We start from the raw sequence: 16797 nt of genomic DNA, 5'->3' as shown, positions 1-16797 counted from the left end.
TTATAACAAATAAGTAGAGAAGTCGTTAATTTTATATCCTTTATAGACAAACAATATAGGGAGAACAAAGCAAACAGTATGGACAACCCTAGTTGTAACATTCAAACTGTCCTGCAGAGTTTATGTAACTACAGTGGACCCAGATTTATACGCGACGGCATTCTCCAACATTTTTGGGACAATATTTCCCGCCACTGGAATCACAACACATTTTGAGTGTCTTTTAAAACCTTTTACAYACACAAAAATTACAACAAGCATTACCCAGTTTAGTTTAAACAAGTAATTTAACTTTATTTTTTCTGTTATTCATAAACTACATAATTAGTATTTGCCCCTATTATGATAAAAGTCAGCTCATAAGACTTAACAAACCCGCAATTTTAATTAATTTTAATGTCATCAAATACAATTAAGATTAGCCACAATTTCCATTCAACATGAKGTGCTTAATATCTAAAACCAAGTTACACGGAAAGCAATTTTTCACTCAAGAAAAGTATACGTGGATAAATCAAATTTCAAAAACCTCTTTCTTCACCACATATGTATGTATGTACAACAAGTTCGTGATTTCAAACAAAAAACTATTWTTATTAAATTTGTTCTTTATGTAAACGGAAAAATTAATTTGGAATCGCTTTATRCTGTTTCRATAATGCCGCGKCGCCGTTGTTCACTCGTTGCRGCTTCCTCGTTGCCAATGAACGAAGTTTCTTCGGAACTGGCGACGGGTACTAGAACTTCTTTGGCAATGGGAACACCGTTCAGYTGCGTGGCATGAAGCGGCGCTGGGGAATGCGTGTCGTGCGGTGTGCCATTATGCACCGTTATAGCAATCGGCTCGTAATTTAGCGCACGTGATGGCGTATGCGCACGCGTCGGTGTATTAAGATGTGAAGAATTGGCACGCGAGTGGGGACTGTTGTTGCGCGAATGTTGAAAGTCCTCGAGCGGTATCTCCTCAGAACTGCAATAAAAAGTTGCGTTTAATRYATTAAAGCTTTAATATGACATGAAATGCTTACCGCGGTCTGGGCATGCGCGGACTGTTGTCACGCGAACGTGTTGCGCTGCGACTTTGTGAATTATCACGCGAGCTGCGCGGCGAATGCTCACGTCCCGGTGATGAGTTGGCATCGCGATTTTGCGACGTCGACGAATGTGAACTGGAATTGGAATTGCGTCGACGCGGACGGCCGGCACTCTCATTTCGTATGCTAAACAAAGTGAATGAAAAATAATTGTGATTATGTATGTATAATATAAGTGGGGAAAAAGTAACTAACACTAACCCCTCAATAGAGCGATTCTGTGCCATTTGAATGCGGCACACGCCGCCAGCGCTAGTGGTGTCGCGCTTTAAAGCCGCYGCAAAGCCGGGCACACGGTTTGTCGTCGTCAGTATGGGACGATGGTCGCGCGAGGAACGCGAACTGCTGCTGGCAACACTGCCCGCGCGTAGACCAGCCACCGCATACACGGGCGAGTCAATCACTTGGCCGGGCATTTCAATTAGCTGCGCGATCTGATACATTTTCTTCTGGCGCGCCTTGCTGCGGCCCTGAAAAAGCAAAAAACTCTTAAAAAAAAAGAATACTGAAATTATGGAAATGTATAATGCACCTTGGTCAGTCTTTGCTTCGCTGCCATACAACGAATGTGATCATCAAAGAGGAATTTCGCCGACAGCASCGGTGTACGATTGTGCGTCGCGCCGCCACGGTGTACCGTAATGTGCAGGCAGCGCGAGTCGTCCTTATCGCCCACCACTTCGACATCCTGCAGGAAGCCAACGAATTTGGCGACACCCCAGCCCAACAGTTTGGCATCTGGTTCCACGAGTATTAGCTGCAGTGAATCGATGACGAGAAAGCGTCGCTGTTTTGTGCTCTCCTTAGTGATTACAGTGCAGGCAATTAAATCGCTATTATCTACATTCAAAAACTCATTGAAACTGATAAAACAAAATTCCAATTTATAAGGCGCTTACTTAAATCGAGCACATTATCCACTTGCACGAGATTCATTGCGTTGGTTAACGGCAGCAACGTTTCTTTTTCATTCAGAAATTGTTGGCACGTTTTGCGTAGCAGAAAGAAATCACGTATGGCGCGACGTGCCTTCTCTACTTCGCCACAGGGCAGGCGACGCGTGAAATTTATACCGGTTAACGGGGTGCCGGTCGGCGGAAGCAGTATCGTCGAATCCATACAGAGGAATTCGACATTCAAATTTGTCTTGCGCATCTCGTTGAACTCATCCTCGAACAGATCGAGAAAAATATCTTCAGACTTATAGAAATTACGCAACACCACCATAGACTGGTTACGTGCGGAAAAGAGTGCATCACGCTGCGCCTCTGTAATGCAAGCGTCGTCCGTACAGGGTTTCGTAAAGGTGACCAGCAGCTGTAGCGCAATCTCAATGGTTATGAGACGTATACGGCAGGCTGTGGGTGGTGAAAAGAATACATATTAGAAAAAGTTGTATTTAAAATGCATTCAATTCCATACAAGGCTGATTCGATAACGTAATAATGTGCAGCAAGCGTTCTATCAGCTCAGTTTTGTAGCTGTACGGTCCTTTGGCCGATTGGGAGAGAACCTGTTCGAACCAATCGTTTTTGACACCTACACACGCACGAGAAAAAACAATGGAAAGAGATATTTTAGTTAAAATTGCGTGCAAATTTAGTTATGTATGAAAATATTAAATTGATGAAATATACAAATGCATATACATACATACATACATATAATATATACAATGAAACTGAGCATCGTACATACCATCTACAGTGTTGGTTTATGAAGCATATAGTAGTAGTGAGAAACACATCACCATTCGAGTTTATTTTGGAATGGATAGCATTACAAATGAAAAAGTAGAAAATATGACGGACAATAAGTGCATTAGTAAGTTGATTTAGCGTTTGTTAAAAGGCGATTAAATGAATGCAAACTACCATGTTGAACACGTAATAAAATATAGGCAAATTGTTGTTGTGGTCAAATGCCCGTATTTTAATTAATAACCTATAAAAAGCTAAAACACTCACCCCTGTTGTAAGCCATTGCGTAAATTAGGCATAAGGACAAAAGTGCCAGATAATCATTCTCCGTACAATCCAAGGCCGACAGTACCATTTCCAAGAATGGACGATTCAACTCGTTAAATGCACGCGCTGGTTGCACCAGCTTTTGTATTTTTTCCTTCTCCTCGTCGGTGATGTTGGCCAATTTGGCGTTATTTAATACAGCTTGTGCCGCGGCACTAGCGGTCTCCATAGAAATCCCACACATACCGCTTTCTGCACATTGCTCTTCTGTTGTTGCTGTATTGGACGTGGATTCTGCGGTATTTGCTCCAGCTACTTCTCGGGCACTGCTCGCGGTAGCTGGTGCTTCTAATGTATTATGTAAGTTGTCAGTATCGTAGCTGTGGCTCGTGGAATTGGCACCGACCGTCTCCAATGCTTGCTCTAAGCTTTCACGTGGCTCCCCAAACCCAGGTACAACTGCTAAACGGTGCTCTACGTAGGCGTTTAATATTTCAGCAGCGCCCTCTTTAAACACACTGTGATCTCCATTGAGTATTACCCAGGCGAGCGCATGTACCAGCGGTGCATGTGTGATAACTAAGAATACCAGCGACAGCAAGTATAATGCGACAATTGACGAAACACGTGGATTRTTGATTTCTTGTATATCAATATCTACGGGACGATTTAAGACGGCTGCGAGATTTTGTGTGACCACTGCGAGTGATGTGGGCGGCGGCGCAGGCGTGAGTGAGAAAATATATAGCGGTACGAATAGTTTGTGTAACAGATGTTCGGTAAGTACGGCATTTAAATCATCTATTTCGAGTAATAAAATATCATTCAGGTAATGTAAATGATCTAGATGTTCTGCGACTAAGTTTGAAAGCCTCTGATTAGACTGATGACTGCATAAAGGAATTTGATTATTTTTTTATTACCAGAAGTTTAAAAGTAATCACTTACTCAATGTCAGTTCTTACGCAGGTGTCCAATTCCAAAATATGCTTGCCTATAAACCATACTAAGTTGCTGAAATAAGGCGCGGCGGTTCTGTAATTTCACATAAAWACACAGTTTATACAATTCCATTTATTTTGAATTTCTTCAGTGCATACTTGTCTCTAATAAACCTCAACATACTGGCATTCTGTACTTTATATACATTTAACGAAATCGTGCGGACTGCTATTCGAACCATAGATTCTGGATGATTAAAGAATTTAATAGCCTCTGTGTATAGTGGAAAGTCATTGGTATGCTAGAAAACAATATAGAAAATTATTTTTTTTTTTTTTCAAATAATTTTTATATATCAAAAATTTCATCCTTACTTCGTTATAGAAGAAATGTATGGTATGCGTGTTCAGTTTAAGGCTGAGCGTCTTTAGAAATAAAATGTAATAACCCATTACATCTTCATCAGAAAAGTCAAACTTGTGTACAATTATAGAATTGACATGATTGTTGCTCAAAAGATAATCTATAAAAACCAAACAAAAAAATAATAATTTTTGTGACCCACTTATTTATGTTATGCTTGCTCAAGCATTSTTACTCACACAAAGATGTCTCATTTCGTATATTTTCAAATAAAATATTTAATGTTTGCAATAATTGCACACAAACAAAACTTGAGCCACCGCTCTTTTGGCGCATTATATGTAAAAAGTAGGACAGCATGTTTTTCTCAAGGAAAAAACTGCAAATAAAGTAAAATGATTTATTACCATTTCCCACTGGCTTTGTACACAAATCTATAGYATATACATATGTAAATGCAAAATAATTTCGTTACGCACTCAAACACGGAAGAGTCATGCTGATCACCCCAGATGAGTATTTCTGCAATACAKCGCAGCGACTCCACTAATAAACCACGATTGCTTTCGGAAACAGTGGTATTCTTCTCYAATATACTGTACAGGTACTTAAGGTGTTCCAATGAAAGACGATTCTTTGGGCGGTTCCAGTTTCCACCAAACCAACTTCTACTACGAAACATTTTTGTTTCCTTTCCTTTTTTTATCAAAATATCAAATTAGTATAATTATATCTGAGATTTCCGTATCTTCTTCCAGTGYATAATACTTTTTTACGAATTTGTCATTTAATTACGTTTCACTTTAGCCTTTAATTGCTTCATCTAATACGCAAAGAAAAAATACACTTTTTTATTTCTACGTTGACGGTTGAACAAAATATTGGCACCTGCTGTTGCCACAATCTGTCAGTAACATATGATCGCAATATCATTTTTGGCGCCGTTGAACATTTACTCGGCGCAGGTAAATTTATAAAATTTATTATATGTTAGCATATAACATTCAATTAAAACTACAAGATATTAATGCATTTAAGTTTTTTTATTATACATTTGGAAATAAAATAATTATTTTTAATTAATTTTCCGAACTTGCTATCTACAATCGGTTTGCTAATGTTTATTATAGTTTTAAAAAAATTATATTTTCTGAGGCCACAATTGGGAAATACTCTTTGAGGTTATATTGAATTCAGATTCTGGTTACCGAAAAAAAAAATAGGGGGCAGCACTGTGCAAGGACAAGCAAATACTCAAATAGCTCAAAAAGTAAACAAATAAAAAATATTTTTTATATGATAGGATTTATAAATATATTAGAATACTATGGGTGTAAAAATTTTAAAATTCAAATTTAGTATCAATATTCCCACATTTGTGTCACCAACGCAATAGCATTATCGTTACCATAATGTTGCCCCATTTTAAGTGCTATATACATATGTATGTATACATATGACTACATTAATTATTGTCTGCCAATGCAAAATTTTACAGATGCCGATTGCTATAGCTTCGTAGCTAAAGGATACCATGTTTTCTAGTCATGCACATCTGAAAAGACGCACACCTGAGAAAGGAATCCCACGTTCTGATTACATTGAACATCTGGTAGAAGAATATCACACCACTACAAACATTGGTGAGAAATTTTCAAATAGCTGAGAACATTTTAAGCAATTTACTTTTGCATTCCTAGAGGCCAAGGAACAAGTGACTGCTAATTTGGCTAATTTTGCTTATGATCCTATAAATTGGAGGTATCTAAAAGAATCTGGTACCTTAGACGTGTTTGAAGATTGCATGAAGGGTCCAAATGAGCGTTTACAGTTACACGCTATTGCCGGTTATTGCAACATATGCTTAGGTAATACTACTTTTGATAATGCTGGCGAAAACATTATAATATTTTCTATTTCTTAGATCCTGTAGCATTTCAATTTATTACAAATTTAGAGATCCTCGCTCAAATAAACAACCTGCTTCACGCAACGGAATCAGCCGACATACAGCTTAATTGCATAGCTCTGTTATATCAGTTACTCACAGCTGACTTTTGTACAAAAGAACAGAAAGCTTTAATTGCTATACCCAGCTTGATAAAACAAATTACACAACTACGAAACGAAAGCACAGATCCGAGAGTAAAGAATATCGCGACACTGTTTTGTGAAGATTTTGGATCGCGTATAGAGGAGGTAGAAGATTTCAAAAATGTACTCGCAACTTTTAAAACGCTTCAATAGTCAAGTAGCGACGAAATGTAGAGAGATTACTGTAGTAAAAAGGTTCACACAGGAAGAACTAGATCAATTTTCTACGCTTACCGCCGATTATAATCCTATACATTCTACAGAGACATCAATAACCGAACGTAAAGTTCATGGTGCTTTCCTCAATGCCATTGTGGCTGGCATAATTGGTTCACAAATACCTGGGCCGGGTACTATTGTTTTAAGTCAAAAGTTTAGATTTCCTAATGCATGCCGTGTTGACAAAGCTGTAAATATTACTGTTCGTTTGGTTAATGAACGCAAAATTGCTTTAGTGGAATATGAGTGTAAACAGGATGAGGAACTTGTTTTCATTGGCGAAGCTAAACTTTTAATAAAACAATGATATAACTTAGAATATCTTTATTTTTAAAAATTAACAGAGCTGCTCTATTTCTTCGCTCGCTTGCCTTCACCCTTCTTTGGTGCGGCTTTACCACGTAGTCGTCTCAAACGTTTCATTTCCTCTTTGAAATCTTCGTGTTCATCACGGAATAAGCCRTACGCACGCAGATTTTTCATGAGAATATGTGTCTCTACATGTCGGGGATACCAATTATTTAACGAATCGCGCTTATGGACCGGCTCCTCCGCGAACATGCGAACTACCTTCATCGACTTTTCATTGGTTGTACGCGCGACTTCACCGAAAATGCGATTKGAAAGGAAATTCATACGACGTGCATATTGTGTACCCAACTTAATTAATTCATTATATTTGTTCGATGCCATTGTTGACCAAAAATCGCGTATTTAACTTTAAATGAAAATATTTTAGGAAAAATCTAATTATTATTATAATTATATCAAAGTATCTTTGGTTATGTCATTTCTAACAGATATCAGCTGATCAGGCAGATTTGCATTGACTTACAAATAAAAACTTAAAACAGAMAAAATATTTAATTTAGAAATTATAAAATAAATAAATCATATTATATGATATTACATATTTTAATTTGTAAAAAAAAACTATGTTTTCGATAATTTTGTATTATATTTATAGAAAAATTTCATTATTGACTTGCAAAGGAACCTTATTATTACAATTTTATTATTTCATATACCCGAGATTATCTTGCACCAAGTTTGCGCATTTAATTATGACGTGTWAAACAAAGTTAATTAGTTAAAAAATGGCTTAAAAAGTTATACATGAAAACTTATAAGTTTGCAGATTAATTCTTACAATACATGAGTTCAAATATTTCCATTCAATAAAAATATTGAACAGTATTTCTAATCGGTACAAACAGACAACAAGTTTAAGAGGTCAAATCACAGATGTCGCTCTGTGTAATACTGTTCGTTTGTAATGTTAAGAAACTGCAGCTTGCTTCTACAACTTCCCGAACAAACACTTTCTTTCTGACATCGTCGCTCAAAGTGATCGGAAGCGTAGAAAACTTTTCTGACAAATGGTAAGATTTTCTTAATAAAATTTAAGCAAGAAAAAGTAAAAGTGGTTARCGTTGTTTTTTGTGATCATTTGGTCGTTAATAAAAGTATAAAATCAAAATCATCCATAACCTCTAAACACATTTGTACACGTGTTTCTAAATTTGCTGCAACAAATTGTTCGTTATTAAGTTTTGTTATAATATAAATTTTCCAAATATATTTTGGTAGTCTCATCGTAAATTCTCCGCCCCTCGCCATGGCTCTATGGCGTTCTACCCCAAGAAGCGATCAGCTCGCCATCGTGGTAAGGTTAAGGCCTTCCCCAAGGATGATGMCAGCAAACCAGTGCATTTAACATGCTTCATTGGTTACAAAGCTGGTATGACCCACATCGTTCGTGAAGCGGACCGTCCTGGATCCAGTAAGTTTGAAATTATTTATATCACACCTTTAACTTCCATGATGATAAAAAGTTAATAATTTATGGTTAGAACACAAATGATATCCATGATTATAATATAACTAGGGCGGACTGATTTCTCTACCGCAAATTTATTTAAAAGTTAGCTGAACACGTGTTTCTAACGTTACTTCTTTCCGTTTGCAGAGATCAATAAGAAGGAGGTTGTTGAAGCCGTAACTGTTTTGGAAACTCCACCAATGATTGTTGTTGGTGCTGTAGGTTACATTGAGACTCCATACGGTCTCCGTGCTCTCGTCAATGTATGGGCACAGCATTTATCCGAGGAGTGCCGCCGCCGTTTCTACAAGAACTGGTATGTTAAGTTTCAATATAACATCAAATTACGTTTGTATTGTAAAGTGGAATTAGATCATTTGGTAAACACGTGTTGGTTTCTTTTGCTTTAAATGATGATAGATGGTAGCTGACTACTTTGAAGATACGAAATTATACCATCCCTGACTGCCTTCCTTCTGATCAAAGTTAAAAGAAATCTACATTGTTTAATTGTTATAAAAATATTGTTTGCTTCATATGAGAGTATTACTAAAAGGAATATTTAAAATTAAAGTTCTTGGATCAGCTTGCTGAGAGAGCTTTTAAAATCTGTACAAGTCGTGTGAGCGCCATATTGTTTACCRAAAGTTCAACTCTTTTTTGGTTTTGGTATTCTGATATGTGAAATTTCGTGAGCACGGCATGGAAGAATAGATCTCCGCTCGCTTTAATTGCGATGAGGTCGGCTTCCATTTTTTCTTTTTTGCCAGTCAAATTCACAATAGCAAAGAAGTTGAGTGTTGCGCCCACCCAATGGAGCTGAAAGAAAACTCCCTGGCTGCAAATTTGTTCCACTAAATGCACTCATTTACGGTGTCCGTCGTAACTGCGTAGATATATRTATTTGATGAATGCAATCTGATTCRATTCAGGTACAAATCAAAGAAGAAGGCTTTCACCAAATCCAGCAAGAAATGGGAAGTTGATTTGGGCAAGAAGAGYATTGAAAATGACTTCCGCAAGATGCTCCGTTACTGCAAGGTYATCCGCGTTATTGCTCATTCACAGGTAATTACGAATAATATATAGTCATGTCATTCATTAAATACGCGACGTCCTTGGTTCACGGCGTCAGATGCACACTGCAGTCTTCGGATGAATGGGTGTATCTGATGTAGTGTTCCTAAAAGGCGGTCTTGCTGTGATGGTCAATACACAGTTATATAACCGCAACGTCGCAGAAAAAATTGCCCTTCGGGTGCGATCCTTGATATATTCCACTAACTGTGCATAGCCGCTTAGGCGATAACCGCACAGTTAAACCATATCACGGACAGTACTAATTCAAATTTCATCACACTTACATGTATTCTTACAATATTATAATGCCATATTTTTCCACTTCAATTAGATCCGTTTGATTAAGCAACGCCAAAAGAAGGCCCATATCATGGAAATYCAATTGAACGGTGGTTCTATTGAAGATAAGGTTAAATGGGTTCGTGAGAACTTGGAGAAACCTGTGCAAGTCAGCAATGTCTTCGGACAGGATGAGATGATTGATTGCGTTGGTGTTACYAAAGGTAAAGGTTTCAAGGGTGTTACTGCTCGTTGGCACACCAAGAAATTGCCACGCAAGACGCACAAGGGTCTGCGCAAGGTTGCTTGTATTGGRGCCTGGCATCCATCTCGTGTGTCCTTCACCGTCGCACGTGCCGGTCAAAAGGGCTACCATCACCGTACCGAAATCAACAAGAAGATTTACCGCATCGGTGCYGGAATCCACACCAAGGACGGCAAGGTAAGACCAAAATTCTTATTGCTCTCGATTTTATTAGAYTGCCTTGATGATAAACTCATAAAGTTCCGACATCAAACAAAACTTTTTATTGATATCAAAATGATAATCAAATGATAGGACTGATTGCATAACACGYTGAATTATATGTATGTGAAAATTTTAAACAAATCACTAATTAAATATTATTTTCCGAACATTACAGGTTATCAAAAATAACGCCTCCACCGAGTACGATTTGACCGATAAGAGCATTACACCCATGGGTGGTTTCCCCCATTATGGTGAAGTCACCAATGACTTCGTCATGCTCAAGGGTTGTTGCATTGGCTCCAAGAAGCGTGTGCTCACACTCCGCAAGTCTTTGCTGAAACACACCAAGCGCTCTGCTTTGGAACAAATCAAACTCAAGTTCMTCGACACATCGTCGAAGATGGGTCATGGTCGTTTCCAAACCCCRGCCGACAAATTGGCATTCATGGGTCCACTCAAGAAGGATCGCATCAAGGAGGAGGTTGCCGCCGCTGGTGCTGCCACCACTTCGGCTACCGCATAAATGTAAATTTATGTTTGTTAATTGTATTAACACTTCATTACCACATTGATTGTGGTATAAAATAAAATAAATAGTAAAAACCAWAAGTTTTTCTTTTAATTTACTGTACAATAGCAATGATGATGTTCTGAGTAATCTTAAGCAAAAGAAAACAAAATATTTCAGACGTCATTTCGCAGAATAGAGGACAATCAGTAATTAACTGTCGCAGATAATACATAGTGCCGATTAATATTTGTCATAAGTATTGGTTCGTGCACTGTTGCCAGGGCGGTTTCAGCGACAGTAACATTCAGCATGCGTCATCTTGGCAACTGTATGTGTGTTTACTCTTTTAGTGTTGGCTACTCTGACTCCAAACGTAGTGAATTCAATCATACTTGCAATGAAGCCAACTAAGGTGCTATCGCCCTAATTGGTTACCATTTTATATTTGGGATCTTAATCCTAATGGAGGAACTACGAAATTTTTTAAATGTAAAAGAGCTATGGCATTGGTTTTTCAACGTTGTTGTAGCGGAGGGAACAGAAACTTTGTTACTTGTTTATGATGATAAAAACTCTTTAATTATCAATTATTACATCTTTTATTGTTTCATATTTTAGTAAATTTAACTTAAATAATCATACATAAAAATAAGCGTTTGTTTATTTATAACATCGTTCAACGAAAAATTTTAGTTTCTTGYATTTTTTTATAAATAGTTCATTCCAACATTACAAAACTACAGTACTAACTATTTAGCATCTCTGTTCAGTAAACTTTGTATTCATTAGTTTGCATATCACAGGCAATATAATGCCRTCATTATTCCTAAGTAAAGTGATTTTATCATATCCATCATTATTTTTTATGCTTAACCTGGAGAAATTATCATACGTATCATTTAGCTAAAAATTATGTATGAAAATATTTAGTATGTATGTTATGTAACTGTTATAGTATGAGAGTCCCAGCTCTTAACGAGGATTTCAGTTTGGTAAGAATTTGCAGCAAATCCTTGATGCACACATTTCGCTTGTTATTCTGAATATCTGTACATATGTATATGTAAAAAGAAGTGGTTTATTTTTATTGAGACTGTTTTGTACTGGAATAAAAAGTGAGAAAGAAAAAAAACATAAAATTAAAAATGAATTAACAAAGAGTACAAATTGAGTGAATAAATAAATCTGAGTTACATAACACATTAAACATAAAGTATATTGCGTAAATTGATTGGCGATTTGTCATATTTATGAACATGCATGTGATCTGACAAAATTCATATACATATATACTACTTGTGGCTTTGGTAACTAACAATTTGCACATGYATATATTTATGTGTGTATGTGTATGATTACATTATTCTCTTAACTCTATTTCTTAAATAACATAATCATCAATTGGCATTCATTACTTTTCTTTGGGTGTTTTGTTAAATATATATTCGTTGGCCATGCTATAGCCGAGACCCAATGTCAGCGCCCCGACAACGGTTCCTTGCGCCGCAACACGAAGTTGCATTAGGAAAACACTGGTGCTCATTGTGCCACGGTTCTTATATTTATAAGCACCAATAATGCCAGCCGCTACGAAGCCAGCCAAACCTGCAAATATAAATTCATGGAAAAACAGTTGTTAATCGCATAATATGATATAATAGAGAAACGCGACGTACATTTGTAAGTGTATTGAAAAAAAAATCAGAAACAGCTGTAAAGATAAACAAGTTTTTAAATGCACTAGTGTGYGATTTCGTGGAAATTTTCATTACTATTTTTCGCATTCTTTTGTGAATAATGATATATTATATTTATATACATATGTACATTATATATGTATGTATGTACATAAGTTCATTTTGCACCTCGCACACTCAACAAGCGTTTTGAGGCAGGGAGGCAAACGCAATTTTTTCTACACGTGCACTTCAAAACCAAATGATAGGTATACCTGCACTCATATAAAGACATATTTTAATTTAAGAGACAATTCTATTACGACAAAGAAGTCGACATACTYATCAGATAATTTGTGCTTACAAACACTTTATTGATATAAATTATAGCTTCCGGTTTTTGTTTTTAACCAGTCTGTCTTCACTGCAAACTTATACATCAAACATATATAAAAATAGTAATCGTGGGGGCATAAAAATTTGGGAATAATTTTACTTCCGTGGATATTTATAACRAGAACTTGTTGCACTTCGAACTATTTACATATACCATTAAAATATTRAAAACACAGGAAATCTCTATGAACATATACCTGAATTAACTAATATGGACTATCTAAGACGCATRTGAATTGCTCAAAATTCGAGCATTAGCTGCCAGCGTGTACGCTAASTCGAAAGAAAAAACATAWAAAAAARRACAGTGCACAGCAACAATTGCAAATTTTCGCRAACTTAATAAAAATTATTTAAAACTACCCAATTATCTTCTTTATAAGTGTATACTGAAAAGCTATGCACTTTGTTCAAGAATCGAAATATATTAATRCTCACTATTATGCGAGTATGAGTATTACATCATCATTATGGACTTCTTCAAAATTGGCAAGCAATTAAATTTGTTATACATATATTTTGAAGGATGATCAATATGGTTTTGAACACTTATAAGAAGAAATTAAAGTGAACGCAGGATCATGTCTGCAATCATTGGATTGTTGAGAAGCGATATTCAGTGAATGTTTAAAGTGGCGCACAGGAAATGATAGCGCATTAATTTGTTTGAAAGTTTTTTCAATTAAGATAGGAAATACATTTAGTATATGTATGATTTAAACAATATAATAGTAATTAAATACAAGCACAATTACATTGTTGTTGTGTAATATAGAAAAAAAATTAAAATTGCAGGCGTTCCCCGATGCGTGTATGACACAAAGCATGGTCAAGGTCAAATGCCAGTCTCAAATATTTCCTATTTCGAATTAATTTGTAATACAGATGAAATATAAAAAATTAGTTTAAAATGTTTCCGATGGCATGACCAACAATCTCTACTWCGTCGTCGTGGCAAGTAACTATTATAACTATGATTAATTATGTAAAACCTTCAGGGTTTCTCCATTTACCAATAATCATGAATGGCGAATCCTTTATTTTTCTGGACAGTTTTCCACCTTGGCTTTCGTCGCGCGAATCCTCAAAATACGATTTAGAACTCATTTTCACTGTTTAATATTTGTGGTGTTRGAGAAAGCAACAAGCGTTTTTGTTTAGTAAGACTTTTCTTTTTTTGCACACTTTTGCACTTTCGGATGTTTAAACTTTTCCACTGAATCCAACGATTACTGCTCGTGACGACGGTCGATTAACAATTGGTTGAAAATCAATCGGTGGATATTTATATGTATCGAAACTTTTTTAGAGATGGAAATATTTTTTGTTCAAATATACAAAATTTTATGTGTTAATATGCTTTCAATATGCAGATGCAAAAGGAAACGGCACTTAACTTAAACCTGAAGATAAATATTGTAAACAAAAATCTTTGCAGTAATAATTAATAAATAAAATAGATATCGATTATTTTCAGTTTACAAAGTCAACTTGATTAATATAAAAATATTTTTTATCAAATAATATTTTAAATGGTTCCTGACTTTTGCGTTAAGAACAAGGAGGCAGTTTCAGTTTAAAATCCCTTTCCTTTACGAGTGTAGTGAAGCACTTGTTTCAGACGTGTTTTTCGATAAATAGTCATGGGCTAAAATTTGTTGATTATATCGAACTGTTATCGGAAGAACCGGCTGTGCAATTTTGTTATATTAGCGAATTGCTTTTTTTTTTTTTTTAATTATTTCACAACAATCAAAGCAACATTTACAAGTAAACAATTGCTGGCTTATCAATGGCGAGCTCCAGCTCAAATCTAAATTGGAATCCGAATATCGATGTGTTACTTAGCGACAGCGAAGATGACGATGATGAGACAAAGCCAAAYTATAAAGGGCGGGAAGCGCTCATGTTCGTGGTGGACGCTAATCTCTACGCAGAGTATGAGAGATTTGCTGAGGCACTGGATATTGTGCGTAAAGCATTAATATCCGGGTTGCTTGTAAACAGTAATGATTTAATTGGTATTGTATTTGCAAATACTGAAATGAATCCGGATCCATATGAAGCTAGCAGTTTGGATAATATTGTTTTGCCACAAAATTGCGCGGTTTTCTTACCACTCCGCGCATTATCGAAATCAATAGTTGAACATTACTTGCGCTTTATGGAAACTGCTGAACAAGAATTTGGGGCCAACTATGGTATCGCAGGTAATGGCGGGCAAGCTGATTTTGCTGTTATGCTACGCTTGTGTATAAATCTATTTGAAAACGCCGGCTATAATCTGGTTTCTTCGACATTGGTTTATCTTACTGACAGAGCCACTCCCCATCCTCCCAATTCAAATTTATATCAAAGAGCCTTACAAAAAGCCAAAGATCTGGAAGGCAAGGAAATCGAGTTTCAAGTGATACCTATGGTTGATGAATTCGATTATGAGCCATTTTACAAAGAATTTATAACGCTGGTTGAAGGTTTGTGAGAAATTTATTTTTAAGTTGCATTTCATAATAACTTTATTACAGATGGAAATATTGCTGATTTTGAGCCAAAAAATCCCGAAGAATTACGTACACTATTATCTGATCGTAAGCTGCGACAAAACGTTTTAAGACGATCGTTGGGTCATTTCAAATTGTCGYTGGGCCCAGATTTGGCGATATCAGCTCTCTACTATAAATATTTCAAAGCTCGTTTTATGCCACGAAAAGTGCGGCTTTTGCGGAAAGACAATTCAATTGTACAACAAAAGCGTGTTATTATGGTGCGTAAGCAGTCYCAAGAAACTATGGAAATTGCTGAAGAGTACGTAGTTAAACAAAGTGGTGGTTGGCACGAGATTAACCTGGGTGACATGAGAATACGCATTACACCGGAGCAAATAAATCGTGTCCGAAACTTGCATGCACCCGGCATGATGTTACTTGGCTTCAAACCGATTTCTGAATTGCCAGAAAATTGGTATTATAAACCACAAAACTTTATGTATCCCGATGAGAAAGGTGTTAAGGGATCAAAAGGTCTATTTCGGGCACTTTGGGAACGATGTTTGGAGCGAGATAAAATGGCTATTTGCCTATTCATGCGTAAACGCAAATCAATTCCACGTTACGTTGCCTTAATACCCGTAGAGGGTACTGCTACAGAGGACGATACGTCCAAACCCTTATTATCAGGTGATGGTTTCAAGATAGTATATCTGCCTTTTGCCAAGCACATACGAAATATAGATTTTGCTAATTGGAACAGCATGCAAAACGACTCACCAGAAGAAGGTGTGAAAGTTTTTGAAAAAGTTGTCAGTAAATTGCGTACAACATTCCAATCTAATTTTCTTGTTGATCCAACTGTGGAGGCATTGCAATCTAATATACTTGCTTTAGCTTTGAATATAAAAACTGACAATGCCGGTTTGAGTGGAATGCCGGATGCCAAGCGGCAGGATGAACGCATTGCAAAAATCTTGCCACGAATAAACGAAATATTCGGCGATGATGTTGAGGTAGCAAAAAAGCGCCCGGCAACTGGTGCATCAAATGCAAATGCACCTAAAATACCTAAAGCGGATGCGGATAGTTTGCAGCAACTTAGCTACGTGCAACAGTTGGCGAGCAATGATACGCTGGGTAGTTGTACTGCTGCCCAATTGCGTGATATTTTGAAAACACATTTTGATGTGCAGGTTCCCTCAAAAATGATCAAGCAGGATTTGATTGCTCGAGTGAAGGAACTAATTGATTGATTTGTTGTTTTTCTTTGCTTTTGTTAATCTGCGTTTTCGGTAATAGTTTTCGAAAATTGTAGATAAATACAAAAAGATACTTTTTTAAGAGAGCGTATTTTATTATAATCGTACATAAATACATACAAATGTAATAAAAA

The 16797-nt window shown here is 36.5% G+C and overlaps 6 protein-coding genes across 8 annotated transcripts; 3 read left to right on the top strand and 3 right to left on the bottom strand.

Annotated features, from left to right (window-relative positions):
- Positions 1-360: 360 nt before the first annotated feature.
- LOC108973432 (protein CLEC16A) lies at positions 361-5239 on the bottom strand. 2 transcript variants are annotated; one of them, XM_018940691.1, is made up of 13 exons: positions 4846-5239; positions 4606-4745; positions 4378-4526; positions 4162-4304; positions 4010-4096; positions 3062-3951; positions 2793-2795; positions 2517-2633; positions 1994-2452; positions 1627-1934; positions 1296-1564; positions 1029-1220; positions 361-970 (listed from the first exon to the last, which is right to left on the bottom strand). In XM_018940691.1, exons 1-13 carry the CDS (start codon positions 5046-5048, stop codon positions 643-645), a joined length of 3288 nt encoding a protein of 1095 aa, XP_018796236.1. In that variant the 5' UTR covers positions 5049-5239; the 3' UTR covers positions 361-642. The 2 variants fall into 2 exon arrangements, with proteins under 2 accessions (XP_018796236.1, XP_018796237.1); XM_018940692.1 differs by lacking the exon at positions 2793-2795.
- Positions 5240-5595: 356 nt separating this feature from the next.
- Positions 5596-6998, top strand: LOC108973444 (armadillo repeat-containing protein 7). Its single transcript, XM_018940708.1, is given in 5 exon segments — positions 5596-5636; positions 5865-6009; positions 6067-6234; positions 6291-6607; positions 6609-6998. Coding segments are annotated over 4 exon segments (972 nt in total). The 5' UTR covers positions 5596-5636; positions 5865-5900; the 3' UTR covers positions 6987-6998.
- LOC108973443 (28S ribosomal protein S33, mitochondrial) lies at positions 6989-7480 on the bottom strand. The gene has a single exon (XM_018940707.1). It carries the CDS (start codon positions 7370-7372, stop codon positions 7031-7033), a length of 342 nt encoding a protein of 113 aa, XP_018796252.1. The 5' UTR covers positions 7373-7480; the 3' UTR covers positions 6989-7030.
- A 494-nt stretch (positions 7481-7974) lies between these two features.
- On the top strand, positions 7975-10938 carry LOC108973486 (60S ribosomal protein L3). Of its 2 annotated transcripts, XM_018940787.1 has the most exons (6): positions 7975-8061; positions 8270-8462; positions 8649-8817; positions 9434-9569; positions 9913-10302; positions 10505-10938. In XM_018940787.1, exons 1-6 carry the CDS (start codon positions 8059-8061, stop codon positions 10853-10855), a joined length of 1242 nt encoding a protein of 413 aa, XP_018796332.1. In that variant the 5' UTR covers positions 7975-8058; the 3' UTR covers positions 10856-10938. The 2 variants fall into 2 exon arrangements, with proteins under 2 accessions (XP_018796332.1, XP_018796333.1); XM_018940788.1 differs by lacking the exons at positions 9434-9569; positions 9913-10302; positions 10505-10938 and adding an exon at positions 9076-9401.
- An 802-nt stretch (positions 10939-11740) lies between these two features.
- LOC108973489 (HIG1 domain family member 1A, mitochondrial) lies at positions 11741-14183 on the bottom strand. Its single transcript, XM_018940790.1, has 3 exons — positions 13929-14183; positions 12259-12448; positions 11741-11946 (listed from the first exon to the last, which is right to left on the bottom strand). Exons 1-3 carry the CDS (start codon positions 14020-14022, stop codon positions 11928-11930), a joined length of 303 nt encoding a protein of 100 aa, XP_018796335.1. The 5' UTR covers positions 14023-14183; the 3' UTR covers positions 11741-11927.
- Positions 14184-14464: 281 nt separating this feature from the next.
- On the top strand, positions 14465-16797 carry LOC108973488 (ATP-dependent DNA helicase 2 subunit 1). Its single transcript, XM_018940789.1, has 3 exons — positions 14465-15389; positions 15441-16669; positions 16737-16797. The coding sequence occupies exons 1-2, from the start codon at positions 14708-14710 to the stop codon at positions 16655-16657; spliced, it is 1899 nt and encodes a 632-aa protein (XP_018796334.1). The 5' UTR covers positions 14465-14707; the 3' UTR covers positions 16658-16669; positions 16737-16797.

This window comes from Bactrocera latifrons, unplaced genomic scaffold (genome assembly GCF_001853355.1).
Source record: "Bactrocera latifrons isolate USDA-ARS-PBARC rearing strain unplaced genomic scaffold, ASM185335v1 scaffold_48, whole genome shotgun sequence".
NCBI classification, from domain to species: domain Eukaryota; kingdom Metazoa; phylum Arthropoda; class Insecta; order Diptera; family Tephritidae; genus Bactrocera; species Bactrocera latifrons.
This window is presented reverse-complemented; position numbering and strand designations above follow the sequence as displayed.